The sequence below is a fragment of the Amblyomma mixtum genome, chromosome 6 (genome assembly GCF_055824585.1).
Source record: "Amblyomma mixtum isolate Tamu chromosome 6, ASM5582458v1, whole genome shotgun sequence".
Lineage (NCBI taxonomy): Eukaryota > Metazoa > Arthropoda > Arachnida > Ixodida > Ixodidae > Amblyomma > Amblyomma mixtum.
Genome location: NC_143017.1, coordinates 55,381,745 through 55,409,483, shown reverse-complemented (window position 1 = coordinate 55,409,483; position 27,739 = coordinate 55,381,745). Strand labels below are relative to the sequence as shown.

The window sequence follows — 27,739 nt, the reverse complement described above, 5'->3', positions numbered from 1 at the left end:
GGAGGAACGCTACCACCCGTTCGGCGCTTTTTTAGAGAGAGAGAGAGAGAAAAACTTTAATTTAACAGGAATTCGGGGCACGCCCCAGGGTCCCCGCACGACCCCACTGCACTCAAGTGTTTATGTTCCTAAGGTTCACAACACTGGCAGCACGGCCGGTGGCGATGGTCTGCACGGCCGGGTCCTCCGAGCGCAGCAGAGTCTCCCAGTCCTCCCAGGTCTTGAGGTTCTCTAGGTCCCGCGGGGGAGGGTCCGCCGGGCAGAGGGAAAGGATGTGGAGGGAAGAAGCGAAGGGTTCTGGGCATAGGGCGCAAGCAGGAGTGGGGAAGGAGGGATGATAGTGGGTTAGGGTAAGGGGCGAGGGGAGAGTATGTGTTTGTAATCGGCGCCAGAGTGTTGCGTGTCTGTTATCTAGGGATGGGTGGGACGGGGGGTAGAGCTAGCGAGAGGCTCTGTATGCCTGGGTCAGCTCACTGAATGAGTGCATGCGATCCTTCGTGAATCCCCGATCCGAGGCCACCTGAGCCCGGTATAAAGAACCTCGGGCTAAAAGGTTGGCGGCCTCGTTTCCGGGATTCCCGGAGTGCGCAGGCACCCATATCAGCTCCACTTGGCGGGGCGGGGGTGCATCGGGCGAGTCCAGTATGTCAAAAGCAGGGACATGAACTCGGCCTCGAGCAAACTTTAGAATCGCAGTTTTAGAGTCAGTTAAAATATACCGGGCTTCCGTGCGGGTTATAGCAAGTGCAATGGCGGCTTCCTCTGCAGCCTCTGGGGAGGTGTCTGGAGGGAGAGGTAGTGTGAGGAGGGTGGATGAAGAGGAGTCCACCGCAGCTGCTGTCGCTTCTTCACCCGTGCAGGCAGCGTCCACCCATACGGCGTCCGGCTCGGGGCCGTACGCTCGATGGAGTGCCTTCGCACGGGCTCTGCGGCGCTGCTCATGGTGGGACGGGTGCATATTCCTCGGGAGCGGCCTGATGAGAAGCTCTCGGTGAAGGGATCGTGGGATGGCGAAGAGGGTTGGGTCGTTGGCCGGTATTTTGATTCCCGGGGAGTCCAGGATATACCGACCTGTGGAAGTTTTTGTGAGCCTGATGTATTGGGCCTGTCGGTGGGCCTCCACCAGTTCCCCGATCGTGTTGTGGAGGCCCAGGCCTAGTAATCTGTCTGTGGGTGTGTTGAGGGGAAGATGAAGTGCTACGATTTTAGAGAGTCTCGTTGAATCTCGTACGGTGCCCGCTGCCCGGATGTTCTCGTTTCAGTGCCCGGATGTTGGCTTTCGGTCTCGGCGTGACGTCACCACATTGCTGACAACGGGAGCTAAAAGCATTTCATGCTTAAAACTGCCTCTCCCGTAACCGAGAGTAGAGTAAGCATGAAATGTTTACGGGCATAATGCGAAGCGCACGCGGACACGACGAGACGCAGGTCTGACAAGAATGTATATGCAGCGCGTTCGAAACTGTCCGAAGTGCGTAGAGGCGAAAGCGTTTTCAGCACCACTTTGCGTATGTGACACTGGTGATGTTACCACTGGATTACGTCACACATAATTCATGACGAATAATGACAAATTACTTATTAGTGTGTAATGAGTGATTAATGACTAAATACTAATATACTGCTAATTAATGACGCTTAAGCTTCGCCTTTAGGAGTGGAACGCGACAACGTGTTTTAGCGCTGCCAGGCAGTCCCTGGAACGCCACCACCCGTTCGGCGCGATGCCTCGTCCTTTGAACGCGACGCTTTTTGAGGAAAGGAAATTACGCAGTAATTCTTTGCCATCTCGGTGGACACCCGAACCGCACCGTACAGGAAGGGAGGAACGTCACCACCCGTTTGTCGCGATGCGTTGCCCTTTGAACGAAACGCTTTTTGAGGAAAGGAAATGGCGCAGTAATTCCCTGTCATCTCGGTGGACACCCGAACCGCACCATACAGGAAGGGAGGAACGCCACCACCCGTTCGGCGCGAAGCTACCACACTGCCGACAACGGGAGCTAAAAGCCTTTCATGCTTAAATATTGTGGCATGTATGTGCTTTTTGCACGCGTTATTAGAAATCAGAGATTATAATTACGTGCATTATCAAACGCACAGCCCGACTGATATCTTGATAAACATTCAGAAGGCACTGGCAGGAGTTATTTTTTGTGACTCGTTTGGAGACAAACCGGCGCTTGCATGCCGGTCGCGTAGGAGGGCTTAGAGTCTCGTTAAATTTCGTTGTCTCGTACGGTGCCCGGATGTTCTCGTTTCAGAGCCCGGATGATGGCTCTCGGTCTCGGCGTGACGTCACCACACTGCCGACAACGGGAGCTAAAAGCATTTCATGCTTAAAACTGTTTCCTTTGTGCTTTTTCCCCTGAGGCATGGAAAGTTAGAAAAAAAAAACGGACATAGTTTAGTGAGCAATAACGCTGAAAGTACGATGGCTGGCTGAGTGAAAAAAAAAGTGAAGATGTGCGCTTCGTTATCAATAATATTATGAATAAGGTAGAGAATAATACAGGGTTTAGTCATGACTTCATGATTAGTTAGCAGCTCATTAAAGAGGCTTAAAATACTGCGGCACAAAGTACTGGCCTGCTGTATTCTCGTATCGTGCATTTTACTTTCCATTCAAACTTCAGAGCTGCAGCCAAGGAAATATAGATTGTGTTTCAACTAAGACTTTACACACTTTTTAAAACTAGGCTTTTCGAGTTACAAGAGCGCTTTTTTCGCCATAGCACTGGCAGCGGTGTAGCACATCGGAATAGATCAAAGATCTGTTAGCTAGCAGGATGGTTAACTAATATTGAATAGTTAACTTCTTAACTATTGCTGTTAGGTTCTTTTATTATCGAGAGGCGTGTAGCCCACCTTAAGTAATATCCATAGCAGTTTTTAGAATTTCGAAAACGGGGTTACCCTCGTCGATGTGGCCCAGCAAATTTTGGCAACATCAAGCCGAAATACACGCGCTTTGCTTTCAGGCAAAGCAACCTCTCCGGGGCTTGTAACTGGTCGAAATAGCCAAAATTTGTTGGGTCACAGCGCCAAGGTTAACCGTGTTCTCTAAATTCTAAAAATAGTTATATATGCTAAACAGGGTGGGCTGCATGCTTCTGACTAATTAAGGAGCCTAAATGTAATAGTTAAAAAAACTCTGCCTCTCCCGTAACCGAGAGTAGAGTAAGCATAAAATGTTTACGGGCATAATGCGAAGCGCACGCGGACACGACGAGACGCAGGCCTGACAAGAATGTACTACATGCAACGCGTTCGAAACTGTCCGAAGTGCGTAGAGGCGAAAGCGTTTTCAGCACCACTTTGCGTATGTGACACTGGTGATGTTGCCACTGGATTACGTCACACATAATTCATGACGAAGTAATGACAAATTACTGATTAGTGTGTAATGACTGATTAATGACTAAATACTAATAAACTGCTAATTAATGACGCTTAAGCTTCGCCTTTAGGAGTGGAACGCGACAGCGTGTTGTAGCGCTGCCAGACAGTCCGCGGAACGCCACCACCCGTTCGGCGTGATGCCTCGTCCTTTGAACGCGACGCTTTTTGAGGAAAGGAAATTACGGAGTAATTCTCTGCCATCTCGGTGGACACCCGAGCCGCACCTTACAGGAAGGTAGGAACGCCACCACCCGTTCGGCGCGATGCCTTGCCCTTTGAACGCAACGTTTTTTGAGGACAGGAAATGGAGCAGTAATTCTCTGTCATCGCGGTGGACACCCGAACCGCACCGTAAAGCATTTCATGCTTAAATATTGTGGCATGTATGTGCTTTTTGCACGAGTTATTAGAAATCGGAAATTATAATTCCGTGCATGATTAAACGCCTGCTCGACGGATATCTTGATAAACATTGAGAAGGCACTGGCAGCAGTTATTTTTTGTGACTCGTTTGGAGACCAACCGGCGATTGCATGAAGGTCGCGTAGGAGGGCTTAGAGCGTCTCGTTAAATCTCAAGTCCCGTACGGTGCCCGGATGTTCTCGTTTCAGAGCCTGGGTGAGTGGATTTCGGTCTCGGCGTGACGCCACCACACTGCCGACAACGGGAGCTAAAAGCATTTCATGCTTAAAAGTTAACTATTCAGTATTAGTTAACCAGCCTGCTAGTTAGCGCGTCCTAGTTGTATACTGATGTACTACATCGATGAAAATGCTATGTTGAAAAAAGCACTCTTCAAACTCAAAAAGCCTATTTTTCAAAATTTTGTAACGCCTCAGGCGAAACACCGTGCAGAAGTGTTGCATTGTTCTGCTCCGCATGAGGACGCGTCTGCATACAGTGAAAGATGTAAAAATATGCTTTTGAATCTGCTGTATCCCCTCTTGACCGTTTAAAAATGCACGAAAAATTTACTCCCCGAGGAAAAAAAACGTTCTTTCTGGCCCAGGCAACTTTAAGACACTTCTGCCTTTCATCGGTAGAAAAACTGAGAGTCGCTAACTTCCAAACGCAGGGATGAGAGAGAAAATTATGAGTGATTTGGTCAGAAAACACTCCTGCATTGCAACGCCAGCAGATGCTGCGTGAGAGTTACTTGTGCACCTGACCACATATTTTGAGTTCTTAACTCCTTGCAGCGTCATTAGGCTGATTACTTTCATACAAAAGCAAGTCAAGCGCGCATGCGCAGCAACCTGGCTTGTTGACGTTGGTTAATATTGGCTGAATCGCTCATATGCAGCCTTTAAGTTTCTCGGGATACACAGAAGTACATAGCAAACTCTTGCTGACTGTAACTTCTCCAAAACATTTTGAATCTCTCTCTCTCTCTCTATATATATATATATGTATATATATATATATATATATATATATATATATATATATATATATATATATATATATATATATATATATATATATATATATATATATATATATACAAAAGCAAGTCATATATATATATATACACACACACACACATATATATATATATTGCTTACATGTCATCATCAGTCCCCACTACGCTGTAGACAATTAGCCGTGACACAACCGAAACAAAACTCAGCCCGCTCTCTCCGCGTGAACGTTGCTCCAACAGCTGGTGCTCAGTAAGCACAAACACCAAAATGTTCTGGGCTTTTTTTCTGCTTGCCTCATCTTCCTGTCATGTGCAACCTCCAGGAATCGCCAGCCTCTCGAGTGCCTCGGTGGCGGCACGAATGCGAGGCTTGGAAGCTTGAGGGATTCAAGCAGGTAGCGTTTTGGCTAGAAAGTTACCCAAGTGTAGTACGTCATTTATCACAGTGCCTTATCTTACTGCTTCTGGCACTGTGGTGTTATTCGCTCAACAGACGCTTCTGTCCAACTATGCCGATAGGTATGCTTGTCAGCTTCCTTCCTAACCATGCTACTTCCATCTATCGGCAGCATCATCCTAGGCCTCACAACTTCTATACATTGTTCCTGGAGCCACATTAATCAGATGAAATCCTTGAAACGCCGTCTAGTTCAAGCTGATCAGATGTCCTAATATTCGATGGTCTAGCAAACAGCAGTGTTTGGGAAGCCAACGTACGAAGGAATATTGATAGTATGTGAAAAAGAATTCGTAAAAAGACACTTTTGTTGTCAAACGCCGGACGTTCCAGGTGGCACATCGTGCACAGATTGTTGTTTCAAGTCTTAACGGGACAGCATTCAGATTGTGGCCTTGCAAAACGAATCGGTCTCTCCGTAATGAAATTCCCTGTTTTGTCGTCGTTAGCCCCACTAAGTTTGCAAATATGAGGACAAGAATGTCGTGTACCATTCATTATTCATTGGATTATCGTATGGAATTGTGCTTGCTCGACCCACTCTTCCACCTCAATCCATCCGCCCATCACCACGAATCAACATCAACCCACTCACTAATCCCTACTAGTACACAGGAATCTCCACTCGCTAATACCTACTAATGCACCTTAATCTAAAACCTTAAACCGTTCTCTGCGGTAGGCCTACTTCCAAAATTTGATTGTACTTTGGAATAGTTGGGGTTTGGCCAACATCCGAATGCTGTCACATTTTCTTCTTTGAAGGTGGGGTTAAGAAGGTGCAAAGTTTATTTTCTGTTTCAAATTTTCTGATATTTAAGGAAAAAACTTGTTTCTGTTTTTCCCGTCGTTCAAAATTCCTGGAAATTTTACATCTCTTCGTACGTTGTTCCTTATTTTGGAGAAAGGACGCGCACTTTCAAAATAAAGGAAAATACGTACCGTTCTTCTCAAAAACTTATTGCGCATCTTTAACATCGTTTGATTTCTGAAACCTTGCAGCATTCAGTTGCGTCGTTTGTATTTTCGCAAATTTGCTAGAAGTGCCATCGTCTTTTAAATAATATATTGCTCTAAAGGTGCTAATCTTTTCTTTGCCCCCCTTTTTCTAAACAAAGTGACGAGAAAACAATCGCGGTTCAGCCAAGCGTAATTTTTTTCGCGTGGGACATTCCGCGTGGTGCAACCAAGAACACAGTAAAGTAACCGCATAATAACACAAAAACACGATTGATTTTCGTAACGGTGTCGACATCGAAGCAGGCCTAGAAAGGACCGGCTGACACCGACAGTAGGGGATTTTGCGCTTGAGTGCTGTTTCGAACCATTAGCCCAAACCGCTATTACGGTCGAGTACCAAATACCCCACTAAATTGTTGTTCGAAATAATCTGGAGTGACTCGACGTTTGGGAATAAAGTGGTCTTCCAGGCTTATTTATTGCGAGCGTTTCTCGCCAGTTGCTGTATTATACAGAATTTTGAAGTTTTCCCCATAAAGGATCCCTATGCCAACTCCGTATACCGTTTTAAGACAAGGATAGTCGCAAAAACAGAATAAGCATAACCTGAGTTCTACCGTAGTCGAGAAAAAAGTGAAAAAAATGCCATTTCAGAGCAATAGCAGCAGCTTTTCAAAATTCGAGAAAAAAATGGCGGCCCTTACGCGAGCATATGCGGTATACCTCTTCTAATCGATCAGCGTCCTTTGAAAGGCACATGAAAATAAAATGGTATCTTAGTAGTCAGTAAACAGCGCGCGGGGCCGGTATGTAGTGTCACTTCGTGCTAGATAAAAATGCATATTCGCCGAGCTGTCGCGTGGGTAAATAGGAAAATGTCAACGTAATGTCAACGTAAAACCCACGCAACCGCGGTTCCTCCCACGGCCAGCCGATTCGACCCGGAGTGCGAGTGTCGCCCTCTCTCCATCGCCAGAGGCAAGGAAGGTTGCTACGCGGGGCTCTTGCTTCGGCGGTGGCGAAGAATGCACTCGGCTTCGTTGCTAGCTTGACCTGTCAGCCTCCTGAAGTGGTGCCTGTCGCCCTGATTCTCTATGGGCTAACTAATGCCATGCAGCCACTTTAAAAAAAATACTGAAAAATAAAAGTGTCCGGGCCCGTGACAAAGTGCAGCGGGCCCAATCCAATAGAAGTTCAAAAATAATCGATAAAAAAGAAATTTTGCATAGCAGAAAGAAAATGAAATGATAAAAAATTGGCAGTGGTTTTGCTCTGGTTAAACCTGGAGGATTGCGACAGCAACTAGGTGGTGGTGTGACACTTTTTATTAACAGCCTAGCCTTTATGTTATGCGTTCAATAGGTCCTGGGCCAAGGTGACCAGGGTGCGTTGCAGTTTCAGGTCCCGGGAGGCAAGCTAGATGGGCCACGGTGGGGGTGGCGGGAAAGGATAGGCGGGGGACTGGAAGGCTACGTGGCACTTTGTAAGGTAGTGTTCTATGTCTGCATATGTGTGTGGACAGTTTGGGCGCTGACGTGTGGAAGTGTGCCGGTACAGATAAAGTTTGGCTGGTGTACGTAGGAGATTAAACTGTATTCGGCGAAGAATGCAAGCTTCACGGATCGATAAAGATGGGTGTGGTGGTGGCAAATCAGCTAAGTCCAATTTTTGCTGCGTGTAGTATTCGTCGACAGTGTGTTTGTAAGCCCTGACCGCCCGCTCCGTCGGTGGGCTCGTCCATGGGATCCCCGGCGCCCGGTGTATAGTTTCGCAGGCAAGCTGGTGAGCCAGCTCATTGCCGGAGATGCCCATGTGACCAGGGATCCACCGAAGGGTCACTGGTCGTGGGCTTAATGCTAAGAGGGCGGCATCTAAGGCCGATCGGGTAGGGAAAGGGAGGGCTCTCTCATGGAAGGCACGCAGAGCTGCCTGCGAGTCTGTATAGACAACGTATTGGGGGGCGGGGGGTAGGGTGGCAAAGTGTGTGATGGCATCGGCGATCCCGTGTATTTCTAGGGCGAGCGTGGACGGTGAGGAGGTGTATGGACCGGTTGTGTGAGTGCTGGTTGCAGAGAGGGAAGGGGGGAGGAAGAAGGCTGCTGTGGAGCCCGCGGTTTCCGTTAGACAGGCGTCTGTGCACGCCAGCGTCGCAGCGTCCAAGGGTGGCTTGTGGTTGTATGCGTATGCCTGGCGGCGGCCTGCGTGTGTGTGGGCGGACATGTTGCGTGGAATGAGTGCGAGGCGGAGGTTAGGGGGGTAGAGGTTAGGGGGCCAGACTGCGGTGGGTCTGGGAAAGAGATGGGTGCGTAGGGAGTCTGTGATAGTATCCAGCGTCCAGGTGATGAACTGGACAGTCGGATGATTTGTCTCTCTCGGTGCAGGTTAAGGAGGGCTGGAAGGGGATGGAAAAGGCCTGTTCTGTACAGGGTGTCTGTAAAAGCTCCCCTAGTGTTGCTTTGTATAGTGTATTGAGGGCCCGGATTAGTTTGTCTTGTTGTGTACTTGTAAGGGGGCAGTAAGGGATATAGTATAAAAATTTGTTCAGGACCAGCGCTTGAGCAAGACGGTTGGCATGTGTCTCGTAGAGGCCGGCATGTTTTAAGACTACGCGGCGGAGTAAGTGTGTGATTGAGTGGCATGTGCGTATGGACTGATTGATGGCAGAGGTGAAAGTGTTGGAGGTCAGTGGCATACCCAGGATGCGACAAGAGTCGACACGGGGGATGCGTTGTCCGGCTAGGGTGAGGGAGATGGAGGGGTTCATCCTACGTTGATATTTACTGCGTGTTATGAGTAGAAGTTCAGATTTCTCCGGAGCGGGTTGCAGGCCCGCTTGGGAGAGGTGTGAGGAAATGGTGTTAAGTGCCTGTTGGAGTGTAGTTTGGACCTCTCCCGGTGAGCCAGTGGTGACCCACAAGGTGGAGAGAGAGAGAGGCGATGGAGAGCGCGCGGCGGCGGCTCCGGCACGCCAGCTATGCGCCGCTACTGCGCATGCGCAACTGGCGAGCGCGGCGGCGGCACTTCTGAGTCACACGCGCAGCGACGGCGGCGACGCGCCATCTGTGCGCCGTGTGACGTCACTGCTCCTCGCGCATGCGTAGTATGGCTTTCGTCAGCTCCGCGAAATGTCTCGGCGACTCGCGTAGTGTTGCTTTCGCAACAAAAAAGGTAAAAAAGAAGTCAGTGGTACTACCGGAGCCGTGACCATTAAAAGGCCTGGTAACAAGGAGATTTAATGTAACAGGATAAATAACGATTAAATATATTCTTGCTGGGTTGGCTTATCTTTGATGCAATCAAAGCATCTTTACCACATTTCGCTAGTGCAAGAGATAGATAAAAAAAAACTACAGAACTCCAGCCGCTTCCTTGCCCACTCGACGCGAATCTACTTACATAAGAGAAGCTTAAGCTAATGCCCTACCTACTGGGTCTTCTACAACCATCACAAACTCACTTGCTTTGCGCAACACACACATGTTGGTATCACCCACGCGCTCTGTGTCGGCCGGCCATTTCGCACTCGAATTCCACGTTCCCTATTTCTGGGAGAGCTGAACCAATCCTACTGCCGTAACCCGACCAACACTGGGACCGGTTTGAGTTGCTCATATCAGCGACACATTGGGCAACCGTCATAACGCGTAACCCGTCCACTCCAACCACCGTCCTACGCCTGGGGCACGTAATTAAGTTCTCGCTTTTTTACTATGTCCTCGAATTATCCTCTTTAATGGCATTAAATGTCAGGCCACTCGATCCGGCGCAAGATTTAAGGGATGGCTGCTTAGATTCGGCATAACTCTCTGAAACAAGTGTCCGAGTACAAATATTTAGATCTTCTTTTTTCTTCCAACCTGTCCTGGTCAAAGCATATTAACACAATATCTAATAATGCAATGCGGAGGCTCGGGTATCTAAAACGTACACTTTGTGTTGCCCGCCAAGAAACTAAATTGGTAACATACAAAGCTTTAATTCGTGCACTTTTGGAATATGGGTCGGTAATCTGGAAACCTCATAAACAGTCCGATATAAGTAAGCTGGAATCCGCCCAAAGGAAAGCAGTGTGGTTTATTTGCCGACGGTATGACAGAAAATTTTCACCTTCATCCACTCTTCCTGCCATAGGCCTTTCCCGGCTTTGTTCTTGCCGTGACAATGAGTGTTTAAAATATATTTATGGTATTGTTAATTCATCCCGCTTTGCTTCATTGTCTGAGTATTTGCAATTTTCAAAACCTTCATTTACAAGGAGCTACCACCCATTGAATGTAACACCCATTCACGTGCGCACTGACGTGTTCAAATTTAGTTTTTTTTCCATGTGTTATCGAAAGATTGAAATCTTTACCCTACCCGGTGACGTACGCTCCCTGGAATCAAACTTATTTCTCAACCTTGTTGCAAATCTGTAATTAGTCTGTTGAATTACTGTTCTGTATTTTTAACTGCGTTCACTTTTGAATATGATGTCCCTCTCTTCCTTTTCTTTTTTTTCTTCCTCCCACTCCTGCAATAGCCCCATCGGGGCTGCAGTATATGTAAATAAATAAATAAAATAAATAAATAAAATCACTGAGGTGGTGCACAATGCCAGTGGGTCCGCTTTGTGCTGTTTGCCTGAAAAAAAAAAGAGCCAATTCACAATGCTTGGTATAAGCGCCCCCTTTGAATCGTAGTGGTGGCAGGCACCAGCGAGCTCAGAATATTACGGCGGTTATTTCCTTTTAAACCTTTTTTTAGAACCTTAAAGGGCAACTGCAGCACTTTTTCGAGAATTTCGCGATACTAAAGGATTTAAATCTATATAGGCTATAGGTAAAGCATGCCAAGTGTTTTTGGACTAGCATTTAAAACAGTGACGTAATGGGCGATTGAATTTTGCGCTTCTCCTCAATGCACCGAAGGAATGCAGAAAAGTTTAACGTGACGTCACGGAAGGTATGATTTCCAATTACCACTGTCGCCAGCCACACCCTGCCCTGGCTCGTTGGACGCTACCAAATAACTCTCGGCAGGGTTTGCCTTCGGTGGCGTTGGTTTTTTTACTTCAAAGCAGGCGTTTGTGCGTTGGAAATGTACCGATACCTTCGATGACGTCATCATGCTCCCCCCCACTTGGCGTTGTGCGCTGCGGAGAAGCTTGAAGGGCGTCCGGATTTTAATCGGCGAGTACTTCACTATTTGAAGAGCTAGCCCAAAAAGACTTAGCATGCTTTACCTGCAAGTTTCACGCATTCGACTCTCTTAAGATCGTTGATTTCTAAAACCTATGCAGTTTCCTTTGAAGCAGTGCTATTTTAGAATTAACCCGTATTTCAAATAAAAATTTACGAAACTTCTAGTGTACATGGTCTGCCTACTAAAAACCTATCCATAGGTGACTTCCCTGTGAAAGTGACCTATGGATAGGTTGACTTCGTTATCCCGGTCACGTTATCTTCGTTATCTATGAATGCTGGCGCCTCAAATACGGCGATCTCTCGGGCGTCGACAACTGTGCGGATACTGAAAGAACCCGGAGAGCGCCCCCTGCGAGCATGAGCGAGCCCTTTTCTTTATTGAGGCAGCCCTCTTGACTCTGTAGCGCTCGTGTGTTTCCATGAGCGTCACAAAATATAAAACTTGGTATATCTTATCTGAGATAGGTGTTTCGATATTTTTTTATGAGCAGGTATTGCATACAAGGAATACGTCTGAATTTTTTTTATTATTTCCCCGTCTGACCGAGAGGCAACATGCAGAGGTAGCTAAAGAAGCTCGGAACGTGGTTTCTTTAGCCTACATGCAGGAAGATGAAATGAGCACAGCCATATGCTCCTCCAAACTTGTTGGCACGAAATAACTCACTTCTTGCAGCACCAATTTTTGTTAAGGTAGAAAATTCGTGCATACTGATTAAGTTAAGCTGATTCCAAAATTCACTCACCCATTGCGTATTCTTGACAATCGCTGTCAACACCATGTGGTTGAACGAGCTCGAAAGCGACCAGCAGTTGCCCGTGGTTCGTGTAAAAGACTAACGCCAAGTAATTCACTCTTGTAAAATATTATAAAGGGATTTATGATAGTCCCAAAGCTGCCTTAATTTCATGTCTGACAAGAAAACCAGCATAAAACTACAGCGGACAAATGAAAGAGGCGGCAAACACGGTGCTGCGTCCCTCGTTTTTTGGGCTGTTTTTCTTGCGAAACATGATACCTTCACCGATAAGCCAAGCTGGAAGTCTTAAATGAATTCTCCTTTCTCCGCATCCCTCGCGGTTCAGATTTTACGGAAGAAAATTCGTGGTCGTCAATGTCTCAAGAGCGGAACGTGCCCCTGGAGCTGCGGCTCTGCCGCGAGGAAAACACCACTAGGCCCGGCGATAACAGCACCGAAACGACCACGCAGCTCAACGTCGTGGAGATACTTCACTTCACCCACGACGCGGTGCTCGGCGATGATCTCGAGGTAAGGAAGGTGAAGCTTCACGCGCGCGAGCTCGAACGCTGCACAGACCACTTAGACACAGTGACCTAGAATAGACACTGTAACGGGCAGTTGTTTCCACTTGTTCCTAGCGGCGTCGTCACCAACGGCTCGTTTTAAAGAGTGTTCGACCTCAGCGCCCCAAAAGCAGGTGGAAGAAGTGGGCTTGGGCAGGGCATGTAATGCGAAGGCAAGATAACCGCTGGTCCTTAAAGGTAACGGAGTGGATTCCAAGAGAAGCCAAGCGCTGCAGGGGGCGGCAGAAAATTAGGTGGGCGGATGAGATTAAGAAGTTTGCGGGAATATGGTGGCCGCGGCTGGCGAAGGACAGGGTTAATTGGAGAGACATGGGAGAGGCCTTTGCCCTGAAGTGGGCGTAGTCAGGCTGATGATGATGAGGATGATGATGATCGCTAGTATTACCAGGACAATCGAGTGATCGTCTTGGTGGATTTTTTCACCTAAATCACTCTTGGCCCACTGTCTGGCTAATTGGAAAGAAATATTTCGTCTTTTTAAGCACCAGGTGGGCGCCGCAGCGCGAGTTACCGAATCTGTGGAAGAACTTAGCGATGCCATAACAACGCGTTCGAGAGTGGCCGACTGAAGCGCCATCGCTTCGTTGTCCGATGGTAGGGACAAACGCCCAATGCACACTGCCTCTTCTCATCATCATCATCATCAGCCTGACTACGTCCACTGCAGAGCGAATGCCTCTTCAATGTCTCTCCAATTAACCCTGTCTTTCACCAGATGGGGCCACCGTATTCCAGCCTATTTCTTCTTAGCACCCTCCGCTGCGTAACAAGTCTGACCGCCGCCCCGGTCAGCTGCTTCGCAGCCACTGGGGTTTGAGGGCCGAGGGTTAATTGGGTTGTTCATAGATGGTTGCGGCCAAGTACTACACCAGGGTGGCGAAATCCTGCTTTGGTGAGGAAGTGCGTTGCCTCTTCTAGTACACGGTATCTTAGCTGCGTGTGGAGATCTTGGAAGGCACTAGCGACTGGGAGCTTTGTTTGGAGCGGCGCCCGAAAAGGGTTGGGCGATGCTGGGCATTGCGCAAAACATAGAGGGAAAGATAACTGTGACGCAGCACTAAGCGTCGACGTGGTCCAGCGCCAGAGTCGCCAAGGCTTGCTGGGGGGTGCGCTGACGCCAGGCTACCAAGGCCTAAGACATTGGGGAAGGGGGGTATGGGTAAGGGGGAGACTGAGTAGCAACAAAAGAGGAGAAGAGGGAATGTTCTTGATTAACACATGCGTCAGGGAAACTGAGAGCGTGCAGGGGAGGGACGGAGATGGCACAAGAAAGAATAGGCACGTCTCAGGAGAGAACTGAGCCGCATCTGGCCAGTAGCTGGGAGTGATGAGATATTTGTCAGGAGGATGTAGAGTACGAACATATTTTTCAAGTTGCTGTAGTTCATTTATTTCAGGCTTGTAACTGACACTAGTATTTCAAAAGTCTCGAAGGTTGCGCAGTGACTGCAAGCCGGTACCGAAATTGCAGCTTGACCGGATATCTTAACACCGACGATCCTCTGACTCAGCATTTGATCATCAATGCTTTGATACTGGCCCATCATGTTCTAACTGCACTTGAACGAATGAATATAATTAAACTAAAAACGCGGCAGTTAGCCTTTCAACTTTCCTACGAAAGGTCATACATTTGTTACACTAGCGTCTTTTGATTAAAGATAAATGCAGATAATATGCTATCAGGCTCATGCACGCTTACGCGACCGTCGCCGGCCGTAGAAAGACCGGAACGTATAGAGAGTTTAATATTCATGTTTACTACATTTCAGGGCTCATAGCATCTCGCAACGCGTAGTCAGACATGAACTAACTGTTGACTGCTATTGTGCAAAATCAAAGTCAATGATGGACGCCGAGGTGGCTCTGCGGTCATGGTGCTCGGCTACTGACCCGAAAGACGCGGGTTCGATCCCGGCCACAGCGGTCGCATTTACATGAAAGCAAAATGCTAAAAGCCTGTGTACTGTGTGAAGTCAGTGCACTTCAAAGAACGCCAGGTAGTCGAATTTTTCTTTAGCCCTCCACTATGGCGTTCCTGATAACCTAATTTGCTTTGAGACGTTAAACCCCATAAAAACCAAAGTTAAAGCTGACAAGCTCACTACTTAGCAGGCAAGTAGTAAAGAAATTAGCTTTTGCTCATAAAAATGACAGCTTTGCTCTTAGGGCTGAAATTCATGAGGTCTGAGCTGTAGTCTGCTCACGACCGTACATATGAGCAGGAGGCAATTCTATGACATCCCTCAAAGCTCATTTATATGGCTTAGGGATGTTGGACTCCACACATCTTAAATTAAGTCTAATGCGCACACGTTGTACATATCTGCATCGATCGGTACCTCCCGCTGCTGCGCCGCATTGCGCTGTTACAGCCCAGCCCAGTGCCTGAAAAGTCGGGTTACCCTGAAGGTAATATAGCATTATACAGTTTATAAACAGGAATATTTTACTAAAATTTTGAGGTCAACTGCTGTTGCGCATTACGCGAGCCAGCAAGAAAGTCTTTTCTGCTAAGAGCTCAATCATGTATTGTTTAACAAGCGCACCCAAATTGCACAATGCAAGCCTGTTCAGGCGCGATGTGAAATGGCATGTAAATTTCTTTATACCACTCCATTTTGTTCTGCAGCGCAGTGCCGTACGAAAAAACAGCGTAATTAAGTACAGCGTCGTAGAGTGTCGTCGAACGGTGACTAGCATTACCAGGAATTCGGGACAGTGCCCGACAGCGCCGCTAAGCCTACCGGCCTATCACGTTGTGCATCCATTCGGTGATTGTCTTTCTTTTTTGCGTCACGAATGATGAACGCGCTATTTTTGAATATTCAAAGCCATGCACCACACACTGGCAGCGAAAGGAACCATATTCGGATACAACTCAAGAACGAAGCGTCTTTTCCCCGACAAAGGACACAATTCCAGCCATTGGCGTCGGCCGATTTTCATGACCCTGCTAGTGTCACAAAGCAGGAAGTGGTAGACGAAAGAGGATAATCTCTTCACTCTATGGTCGGGTATAGACCCTTCTCTCCAGTGTGGCGCCGCTTCCTGCTTTGCCACGCTAGCAGGGTCATGATAACGCTCCTCCCCCCCCCCCCCTCCATTCCCTCCCCCTTCCCCTGGTCCCCAAGAGTGATGCCACTAAACGGCCAACATACGCCGGGACCAGTATCTTCTCCCCAGAGAGAGAGAGAGAGAGAGAGAGACTTTATTAAAGCAAGTGTGTGGTGGTTACTATGAAATATTCTGGGGAGAATATTTTACAGTAACCACCACTACCACCATGATAATCGGCCAACGCCATTGGCTGGAAGGGCCTCGTCTGATGGGGAAAAGCCGCTGCGTTGTTGACTTGTATCAGACTGTAGAAGCGCTTGTCCCGAGTTTTTGGTAATGTGTCACAGAGCTGTAGTTAGCTTAGCCTTCGAGCTCTCTGCATTCCAAGCGTGGCCCAAAACCTGTGGTTTTAACAGAGAGCTGCTGTTATCAATCACGGCTAGCGTTTTACGGAATGAAGACTAGGATGCAGAAAATAACTGCAATTGACAGACTGGTAACAGTAAAAGCTCTAAAACGTACCAAACTCCGCAGTGAACAGAGAGGCTAAATGCTTGCTATCTCTGAGAATATATGGCACCGTATCGGTTAAGATTACGAGCAGAATGGCTTGCCTCGCTCAGGCAACGTAGGTGTACTACGCTAGGCCTGGTAAAAACGACGCCATTAAAGATGTTCAACCCGGCTAAAGGCGTGTCTTCCGTGTGTTCAACAATAACCGTCGTAGTTTGTAGCTAATACAAAGGTACCTGGAATGAGTTGATATGCGTCAAACTGCGGTTTTATTTTTTTTTCTGTAATAAAGTTATTTGCGAAAAAAAAAACGGCTTCTTTTATTTTGCAGTACCCTGACGGAGTGTATTGCGAAAACTTCGTTTCCCAAGAGTGGAAGCTGGACACATCTCCGTTAACCTACATCAGTTATTCGGCCGAAGTCACTCTGGATGAGGATGGCTTGAATTATTTAGCTGATTCCCGTGTAAGTACGCATTCTTTACCCTATACTTCGCACTGAGTTATACTGTGGGAATATCACGTTATCTTCAAAATGTCTTCTCTGCGCGACGACCTTTCAACGTTGTGCGGTCTTAATCTTAGCTGAAAGAGGGATACGATATGTCTGTGGCACTATACTTTATTTCACTCTGGAGATTTGGGTAGCATGAATATAGGGTGAGTATTAAAAGAAGCTTGAAATTTCAGTGTTTCATCTGTTGCGCTGAAATAAGACGGTTGATGAACTTAAATATCTTAGCATTATAATGACTGAAAACCTAGAATGGATGAAACACGTGTCTTAAGTTGCTAGCACCGCCCTCTCCATCCTTTATTCCTTGAAAGAGTCAATAAAAATTCGCTGTGGCTTAGCTTGGTTAAGCCCGGTAATTGCGAAAGCAATATCCGTACCTACGCCATTGTTCAGCTGGTAGTGTAGCTGGTGGTGGTGCTTGTGGTTGGACTTGTGGCGATGCATCTGTTACACAATCCAATGCAATCCAATCCAATGTAATATAATCTATTCTAATCCAATCCAATCCAATCCAGTCCAGTCAGGCCGCCGGACGGAGCGACACACGGACACGCGGACGGCGCGAGATCGCGAAGCAATGTTAAGCCGCTGGTGGTTGGCACAGCTACTGCTTTCTAGCGACGTGAGTCGAGCCTAATCTCTTCAGCGTAACGCCACAATCGCGCTCCTAGCGGAGAGTGCAGGAGTTAGGCGCCGGTGGTGGCACCGCCGCGGCTTGCGACCATCCATGCTTGCGACGGCGCGATTCGGTCGCCCTTCTCTTCGGCGTGACGTCACAAAGCACCTGTTGCGCTCCTAGCGGAGAGCGCAGGAGTTAGGCGCCGGTGGTGGCACCGCCGCGGCTTGCGACGGCGCGAGTCGGTCGCCCTTCTCTTCGGCGTTATGACACACATGACGTCACACAGAGGTCAACTAAAGGTCAATGGTGGCACCACCGCGCCACGGCAAAGGCTGAAAGTGCAAGTAGTAAAGCTTTCGCTTTAAAAATCGGCAGGTGCTTAGCTCTGATTAAGCCTGGATAAACAAGCGAAAAGCTGCCGTTATGCTTTGTTTGCGTCATGGCTGTCGCAGTTCGCGCACAATGCACTGGGAGCACCACGATAACGATGGAGGCAAGCGCGTTATACAGCCCTCCTTCCGCATGCGTAGTAACTGTGGTAAACACGCGGCTGCAACGAAAGGTAAAACGGTGGCGAGGAGGCGAGCGCGCAGTAGTAAGCGGCGGTGAGGAGGCGGCGCACATGCGCCGTAGCGCGCGGCTAAGGTCAGGCGGCGTAGTTACGGCGGCCGCTCCGACCACCTGCGCCTCTTCTGTGACGTCATTCGGTTCCGCGCACGCGGAGCTGTGGCTAATTCTGATCACGGAGCATACGCCACACCCGGTGTTGACTAGCCTAGTGAAGCTTTTCGCTTCAAAAGCAGCTTCTCCAGATACAAAACTTCCGGCGTATAGTTAGATAACCCGACCGTTGCTCGAATATGGCATAGTATCGTGGTTCCCATGCACGAAGGTAAGCACCAGTAAATGAGGAAACATACAGCGCAAAGAGGGGACATTTATTTACTACAAACAGAACCTCTGCTTTTCACCTTTAGAACTCCTGGCTAGGGCTCGCCTACCTACAATTATCAAGCGGGCTATGTTCTGACAGCTAAAAGTATTTGTACAAACTCTTCAGGAACATGCTGAGAATCGACAAGAGGAAATATATGCTGCTAAGAAGGTCAAAAACTTCTAGGAATAAATACAATACATAGACATATTTAACATAGACACTTACCATTTATCATTTTTCACGTACGCAATCCGTGAAGTGAGCCTGTTTTCTCAAGCGCTTGATGACTTCACATCTATCACTGCATTCTCAACCATTATTTCTAAGTTTGTTTTTCAGGCAGGAATTTGAACTTTTTTGTCTATTCTTCCGAGTGAATTGATTTCAGTATGCCAGGGAAGTCCATATTGTCATACTGTTTAGATGATTTCTGTGAGCTCCAATTTTTCGAGTGTTTATATATTCTTCATATGTCCCAACCCAGCGAAAGCCTATTTTGGCCGTTGCTAGTAGTAAATAAAATAGTCAAATAATTATCGCCTCAATCCACGTACTGTGTTTCACGCAGTGGTTAATTGTTTCAGAGGATTGCGACATCGATGCGCGGTAATCCTATAAACAATTTGTTGTTGCCACTGTGGAGCACATTCGATCATATACGCAAATGAACAAAAGCTAGTCACTCATATCCCTGAAGATTGATAAATTCGTCATTGTAGCCTCATTCTTTTCTGGAAAAAGATAATCGACAATCGCAACATTTCTGTTATGAAAGCCTAAATATGGGGCTATCCGTTTGTCTTTGTGCTAAGGAGGGATTGTGTTCGTATTTTAAAGATGCTGACTTAGTTCAACTGACGAGGATAACAGCAAACAGTGACTTTAGAAGCACGCATCGATTGGCTGGAGATGAGGAAACGGTCCTGCGCTTAGCTACGACGTAACGAGCCGTTAGAACAGCCCTCAAGAGAGCGAAGCATGTGTCTTTAGCCACACGCGCTTGACTCGACCCCTCCGGTTCTCGCTGCGTAGTTTCCGACACCGCAGGTAGGGCTAGAGAACTTGGATTATTTAGGCTCGTCACTGTTTGTTCATATCCGAAAGTGTCAAAGCGGAGAAGGTACCTCGACATCACCACTGTGCGTAGTAGGAGCGCCGAAAAACGATGACATCGAAATTCTCTTTTCCCAAAAAGACAATGTATTTTTTAAAAGTGTGTCGGGGTTTTGGGTATAGTATCTGTTTTTTTTTTGTTTAGTGTTCTTTCTTTCCAAAGGTTGTTCTCGAAATCTCGGTAAAAAGGAAGCTTTCTGTACGTCGATAGGGTAACGAACGTAAACTGCGTGACTGAACGTTTTGTATAGCACCTGAAAAGTGGAAACGCTTAGCTTGCTTCAGCCAGCCCGTGCACACTCACATGAACCAGTCCTCGCGATAGCCGAAGGCAGAACACGGGCTCTGGCTTTTTCCAGCAAGCTGCGATTGGTCCCAGACGTGAAGTCTTGAAACAAAGCAGTACAATCGTGGACGGGTGAGTGTTTTGCTTAACTTTGCGTTCAAGGGTTCTTAACGGCGGCATTCAGCGCTGCTATCATTTTTTTCCCCAGAAACAAAGGGATGGCGCATAGGAATTGAGATTATCTTAGAAGCAAAGACAATTGTCACATGAGCTCATATCAATGGGTCTTTGAAATCTGTAAAAATGCAGTAGGTGAAATGTAGGCTTTTTTTTTTAGGTTCACATGGACACCTTGGAGAGGCTCTATCGGATCGACTTCACGCCAGAGACGGCATATTTCAACAACATCACCGTACCGAGGGGCGTGAAGTCAGTAACCCGAATCATTTCGGGAATTTCCGGTGAGAGTGCCGAGCTTGCCGAACGCGGGTGCGGAGCTCGAGACATGCGCTCATATTGTTCTACAGTTGACGTCGTGCTTCGCAAGCTCATTTCATGAATTCTTTACAAAGGTAGTCACGTGATTTAAGAGTTAAAGAGAAAAAAAAGGTCGGCTTTAAAGGAAACGCTGCCAGAAAACTAGTTTCCTGCTCACATTTTCAATTCATAAGAACTGCGAAATTATTTATAGAAAATGAACTCCGCCGATATTTTCTATTGTCTTCTCAGTGAATTCACTGAGTTAAATTTATTTACAGAGCAATGTCGTAACAAAGATAGTCGCGTTATTGAAGAGCTAAAGAGAGAGAAAAAAAAGGTCGACCTTAAAGGAAACGCTGCGAGAAAGTTAGTTTCCGGCTCACATTTTGAAGTAATAAGAATTGGAAAATTAACGAAAAATGAACACCACAGACATCTTCTATTGTTTTCTCAATGGGTTCACTGAGTTAAATTTATTTACTGAGCAATGTCCTAAATCACGTTTGTATTTTCTTTTTCAAACGCAGGCCTTGTGTTCGACATACAAAGCATCAGCAAGGGAAAAACGCGGTGCCAGCGCAGAAAGCTGAAAAGACTGCCTTTCATGAAAGAGGCGATTATAGATTTTCAACACATGTCAGAGCTTTCGCCTGATCTTTTCTTCGGCACAGACCGGACCAAGTACGTCCTCAAGAAGAAGGTAAATGGGCAGAATACACGCGAAGTGTCTCAAAAAAAGCAAATATTCCGAAAGCGAGGAAGAAGAGGATAGTGGCGTGCATTGGTCGGTCGTGTTATGCTACTAATCTACTTTTGAAAGGCAAGACAACAAGAGAAATATTAGATAATAATAGTTAAAAGATAAATAGTTTTCTCTGTGGTGGAACGAAAAATGTTTTTAAGGGCATATTAAAAAAAAAACTATACCAAAATGGCTCATTTTGGTACCGTATAAGAAGCACCACTGCCATCCATGTTATAAAAGGAAAATATTTGACGAACCCTGTGCGTCAGAAGCCGTTCAGAAAGCCATTCACCCATGTCGAGGTGAGCTCGTCATAAGCGAAAAGAGTGGCGCAGTAGTGGAGGGCTGACGAGTAATAATGGCCGGCTCGGGTTCTTTGACGTGCCCGTGCAGGGCACAATAGACGGGCATCTTTGGTTTTGTTTATTAGGGTTTAACGTCCCAAAGCGACTCAGGCTATGAGGGACGCCGTAGTCAAGATCTCCGGAAATTTCGACCACCTGGGGTTCTTTCACGTGCGCTGACATCGCACAGTACACGGGCCTCTAGCATTTCGCCTCCATAGAAAATCAGCCGCCGCGCCCGGGATCGAACCCGCGTCTTTCGGGCCAGCAGCCGAGCGCCCTAACCACTGAGCCACCACGGCGGTTCACGGGCATCTTTCATTTAACCTCCATCGGAACATGGCCGTATGGGTCGCCATGCGATGGAAGCCGAATGCAAACTACATCCGCTAACTATTAGTGGATTTGGCGTTCTTCTGCTGAGTCTAGCGGGAAGGAACCTTGCCGCGGCGGCCGCATCTGCGGAAAAAAAATCAAAACGCCCTGTGCTGTGCGATGTCAGCTCGAGCTAACTAACTAACCTCGGTAGGTGAAGTTTATCCTGCAGAGTACTCAGATACGTCGCCTCCAACAGGCAAAGTGCAGCGTCAGGAAATTCAATCTCTCTACTTTTGTCGCCAGCAGCTCAGGGCTTGAAAATTAAATGCTGTCATGGACCGATTAGCTAGAGGAAATTGCCTGGTGAATACTGCGGCGATACTTCAGGAACATAGGAAGTCTAAGGTGGAGCACGGTAAAAGCCGCCGTGCATCCGGGTGGGGCTTGACTAAACGGGTTCGAACACTAGCTTTCCGAAGCGAGCCTGATAGGATGAATGACGACCTCATATTTCATTCAAACCATTTCGTATTGTGCGACTCAATGAAAATTTTGGTTTTAATGGCAGCATCACTGGACCCTCTCCGCAGAAATTTATGTCCGAGTTGTTTGTTCCCTATTGTGTTTTTCACCTTAGAGTGTTCAAAATGAAATTTGTGCTCTTTTGGATGCATTCAGTAATATATAAGGTTAGGTTAAGCGTGTTATAAATAGCGGCGCAGGCTGAGACATTTTATTCTTCCTAATATGTAGGCCTGCCTCACGTTACTACTTGTGCTGCGCGCTTCCAATGGCTAGCAAACGTTGTTTGGGGAATCAGGCTCCGCAAACTTATCAGTTAAGCTAGAAAACTCCCACAAGGCTTAGTATGCACTTTGACGGAGATGCTGAGGATGCATTCGCCTATGCAGTAAACGTCAAGAAAACTTATGAGAAAGATGTTTGTTTGGTGGAGAATTTTCCTTATCAACTGTTCGTGGTAGTAATGTACTGCATGCCCTACGAAATCACCAGTTATTTCTGTTCCTTGATTTTTTTAGTAATATAAAGCATGATTAAGAAAGAAACAAATGAATATCGAAAAAAGCTGAATAAAATTACTTTCTTTCCATTCTGAGCTCACATACAGCGCCGATATTTAGCTCGCGGATTTCAACAATATAAAGCTTGAAACTGGGGGGCTTTACATGGGCCATAACGCAATATTTTAACGCCTAGCACATGCTCTATAGACAGCTGAGCTGTATAGCGAGACTTCCTTTCCAAGTATTTCCTCAACTGCACCTCAAAGTTTACTTATCTTTTGCATTGTGCAGACAAGTAGATCAGGCCTAGTGCAAAAGCTGTCAGCGTGCGCCGCACAATGCGTGAGAGGATACATATAGCACACGCTTGGCAGAATGGTCTGAAGCCGAAACACTTCTTGTGTCCAGCGCAGTCCACATAATTTTATGGAGTCTAACCGAAGCCGTAGATTAAAGGCGCACAAGTCAGAGACAAACGTGCATGTCCTGTACTCGCAAGCCATGTACGTACGGAAGAAAGGATGCACAGGCCAAGCAGCAGGTGATAAATGGACGCGAGCCGAAACGGAATTTATTCTCACCCTACCTCACATAACTGGAACAAGAGGGACCCGACGCTAAACAGCGACTGCGAAGTGTAAGAATCAAAGCAGCTAAAAGAACACGACAGAGCTTTCAGTGCTTCAATTTTTTGAATCATCACACATGCTTCTAGTTATAAAACGTTTAGGAAAGACTACCAAACATTATCGCTACATCAGCCGTTCTCTTCTCGACATGCTTGTGAGTTAGATCCTAAGCTTCATTTCATAATAGTAGAAGTCGGGTATATACGGTGTATTGCTGAGAGCCACCTAATGACGCTGTACATTTAAATAGTACGAACGAGTACATTGTGGATAATGCCAAGCAGCTCAAGGGCCCCGGCTTTGGTTCTTGGTAGACACGCAGGCGAGGGATCCCGTGCAACGTGTGGCAGGGCCGACGAAATGACTGGCCTCCCGGAGAGAATATCACCACTGTCTGGGAATGGTGCGTCAGAGAGCAAAAGGTAAGCCATAATAGTGATAGGTCAATATAAGCAGATAATCATGGGCTCACTGTAGTTGCGCCTGCCGTCAGTGGTCGGCGGTTTATGTGACAGTCTATTCTTGAGGATGTGTAGGTGTCAGTGGAACACCATCGATTTTGTGTGTTGCATTTCGCGTATCTTGAGTGGAACAACAATATCCTTACTGCAGAGCAGCTCTTCAGCTTGCGCATAGCAAATCTCGCTGAGGCTTTTCGATATCGCGACGTAGTGCAAGCAGTGTTGCGTTGGCAACACATTTTCTTGTCTGCTTTCTTGCACAGTACTTCATAGCTCATTGTCGCATATGCCATAGTTAATCGCATATTGGTCAATGTGCCTTATACATCGACTCCACAAATTCGGGAACCGGCAAGAAAAGAACAAAAAATGAAAAGTCGCATAGGTGGACCGATAGAATCTACGATCTTCCAACATTATACTAAGTGAAGTCCACTAGTACAGCTTAAAACACATCGCAGCTGCGTCGGCGTAATGATGACCTAGCACATGAGGCGGCGTAATTGCGCATCGAGTGTGAATTCGAAACCTTGCCCGAAACAGACAACTTCAACCTCAGCAGCGTCTTCGATGTCGTACCTCGACGGCTGTCACCTTCAAAGGGTGTGCGGAAAGTACGGCGTTTCGCTTTTGCTGCTTTCCCCATTATCTGGCTCACATTACGGTGACATCGGTCTTGTGTGCTGCCGTACTATTTTTCGACGCCTGCGCACGCAACACGCCGGCTAGCTTAACCCTTTGTCCGTAAAATCTCGAAAAATGTATCAAAATCGCCAAATTTGTTGGTGATTTTTGGCGAAAAGAACTGATGTCAGGCTTAAAACACGCGCTGAAGGCGTGAAACGTGTTTCAGGGCCAACTACCACCCCCAAGTGCTGAAAATGGCAATCAAAGCACTTGATATGGCAAGGGGAGCAGCGCAACATCGGGCATGACGGGTGTGACTAGTCATTGGTGATATTGGTAGTCTCCCATGAGGAGTACAGCTCGGGGCTGGTGGTTAAATAGTTAAATGCTGCCGATATTCCCATGAGGCTGAGCGACGGGGGGAAATTTCGTTTTTGTGATGAGAACACGGTAGACAGAGCCTTTTTCGTGGTTCTATTGACAAGGTGCAGGCTTGTGAAACTTTTGTGCGGTAATTAATGGTATTAACTGCCGTAGTTTGTAAATGCATTAGGGCGGAATGATGACTTGGCTTTTCTCAGCAGCGCCACTAGCGTCGTTGCCTACCTTGCTTGTCTACGTTTGCAGCAGTCTACGCCTGCCTTGGCCGTGATTCCCGCACTGGCCGAACCTTAAGTTAGGAGAATGCGATTTTTGAACAGCAGGTCGACCCATGTGCGAGCAAGTAAAACAGTTCTCGGGGATTCAAGGGCTAGTTTACTCAAATAGTGAACGTATTTCGTGTATTGCAAGTCATACAAAGCGACCATATCTCATCCGCCCTGTTCTCCTCAAGGGCTTTGAAGTAGCACTTAATCGTGGAATATCATTACTAACCATACAAAAGGAACGCATCACAGTGCCTGAAATACTTTCAGTTTGTAATTAACACGTGACTAGGACGAAACAGCAAACGAAACTGGCGTGCAAAAGCTGTCGACGAAGGAAAAACAAGCCAGTCAGTAACAATCGAAACTAACAGAGCAATTGACAAGGACTGATGTGTGCCGGCTTAGCTCAGTAAGCGAGCAATGGTGGTTTAACCCTGTGCAGGTAAAAAAGTGGAGTCTTGCGTTCGCTCGAGTCTAGGACCTCTCACATAAGTGCAAGGCAAAACCGAGTTTGCTTCTGCTGTCCACTACGAATATTGAGAGTATCTTTCACGAGATATTAAAACACTCACAGCAATCGGAGGTCTTAATTTCGCTTTGTTCCACTGAGTCAAATATTGAAGTCTGTGCATATTGACTGAAAAACACTCTGAAACTCTTCAGGAAAAGCCAACGACTGGCATGTGGGACTCTCCAAGCCTTCCTCTGGTCAGTCTGGAAATCTACCACTCCCAGGTAAGGCTTCTTAATTCCGGTCTCTTGTGGCGTGGGCGTGAAATTCGGTGCCCCGTCACCCGCCACCTTAAAAGGCAGAGCTCCATTTAGGCGAATTCTCGCGTGAAGGCTGCATGTGGCGCCGTCGCACGGAGTGTTTTGCTCTCGTCGCTTGCCTTGTCTTTATTTTTGTCTTGGCAGAAAATTTCGTTCGTCAGCCCGAAGTCTCCTCGCGATTAACCACTCAGATAACCGCTGGCCGTTTCCGGTTTGCCATATTGCTCCTGCCGCGTGACGTCATCTTTCAGCTAGCACGCCGACTTGGTCACTGCCACTGCCGTTGCACCGCCATCGTACTGAAAATGTCCTTTTTGGCATGGCTGCGAGGCACAGCTGTAAAACTGAGAAAAAAAAATTACACGTGTTTTAGCTCTGGCTAGGCCTGGTCAGTTGCATTAGCTTTGACGCTTTTCCAGTCGTACAGCGCGTTCTTCTGCTGTCTCTCGAGCGCGTTGTCTCTTTTTAGCTTGGTCCTGTCGCCGTTGCTTCTCTTTAGTGCTCTCTGTAACAAGATTCCACCGAGACGAATCGCCACCTCCTCGCCCTCTACCTCGGCGGAGAGCACGCATCTGGCGGGAGCGAGCGACTACGCGCGCGGCAGCGGCGCGGTGTCCGACGACGGCGACGCCACCTGGCGGAGCTTGGCTGACACATTTGCTAGGCAACGGCTGTTCAAGGCCATTCTTACCTACCGGCCACCGGCTACGCGGCGAGGCGAAAACCTGGCATAGTGTTGCTAGCGCAACTAAAGACAGCAATGTGGTTGTCGTTAACTAAGGGCTAACAAAATCTGGAGCGGGATATCGGCGCGCATTGCGGGTTACTGGCACTTGATCCCTAGTGCCGATTCCCAGTGCCGCTGGCCTCCAGCGGTCGGTGCAGAATCATTCGAAGCGCATATGCTCACTTGCGTAGTTTGTTCATCCCGGCGGTTTACTTCGATGGAGGCGAAATACAACAGGCGCCCGCGTGCTGTGCGATGTCTGTGGACGCTGAAGAACGCCTGTTGGCCTTAATTACTTCTGAGTTCTCCACTTCTGCCTCCCCATAGCCCATGGGTTGCTTCGGTCAAGGCCCATAATTTGCAGTTGGCTTAGTTTGCTCATTTACAAGCGGATCAAGGCGACATATTACGAGAGTGTTCGTTAAGACTGAATCCGCAGGCATTGAAAGAAAGCGCACCTCCGCTGGTACTCGTCGCGTAACGTCGCCGTAGCTTGCATTGTGTTTCCCCACAAAGCGACAGAGCGAAGGTGGCGGTCCTCGCCGCTCCTCTTGAACGTGTGTTATGAGCCAAATTTCGGCGGCATTTTCTCTTCTTTGTAACTGTGCGTGAGACACTACTTACTATACATTGATCACCACGTGTCATTCGCCTACAATCTCTAAATAATTTAGAGTTAAATTTCCACTTTCACGTGTATGGGTTTTCGAAACTGCCGAAAGACGGCTGTGACGTCAAGGAAGAGAAAAGGTCACGAGAGGCATGAAAAAAAAAATGCAGTGTAATCGCTGCTTCTTCGCTCGTTGTGATTCTGGCTCTTCAGGGAGGCTGACTTTAGTGTTGTAGTTAATTAAAGCGAAGAAACAGTGAATTTATAATTCATGTTTTTTTCCTTGCCTTGCTTTTTTAAATGCGGTAAGCATACGTAGCGCAAAAGATTTTGTCACGAAGTGTGTGAGGCAGAAGAGCCGGCAGCGAAAAAGACGTCGTGGCGAGGGGCTGGAGGAAAGGGGGAAACACGTTTTGAAGTGCGCTCTGGGCTGCTGTCGACTACCCTGGGAGTTCAGCTCCGTGGCCCTTGTTGGCGTGGATTGCAGCTCGCCGTTTCAAACTTATTTTGCATTATTTTGACCATGAAAGACATCGCTCTCGCTCCCTCAAA

The 27,739-nt window shown here is 47.4% G+C and overlaps 1 protein-coding gene across 1 annotated transcript in view; it reads left to right on the top strand.

The window, feature by feature from the left end:
- Positions 1 to 27,739, top strand: part of LOC149339187 (uncharacterized) — a 54,206-nt gene that overhangs the window by 21,147 nt on the left and 5,320 nt on the right. The window contains exons 4-9 of the mRNA XM_089547979.1: positions 12,515 to 12,699; positions 16,660 to 16,794; positions 20,138 to 20,261; positions 20,808 to 20,980; positions 23,656 to 23,763; positions 25,743 to 25,814. Coding sequence (XP_089404105.1) covers positions 12,515 to 12,699; positions 16,660 to 16,794; positions 20,138 to 20,261; positions 20,808 to 20,980; positions 23,656 to 23,763; positions 25,743 to 25,814 — 797 coding nt within the window. The remainder of the gene's footprint in view (positions 1 to 12,514; positions 12,700 to 16,659; positions 16,795 to 20,137; positions 20,262 to 20,807; positions 20,981 to 23,655; positions 23,764 to 25,742; positions 25,815 to 27,739) is intronic.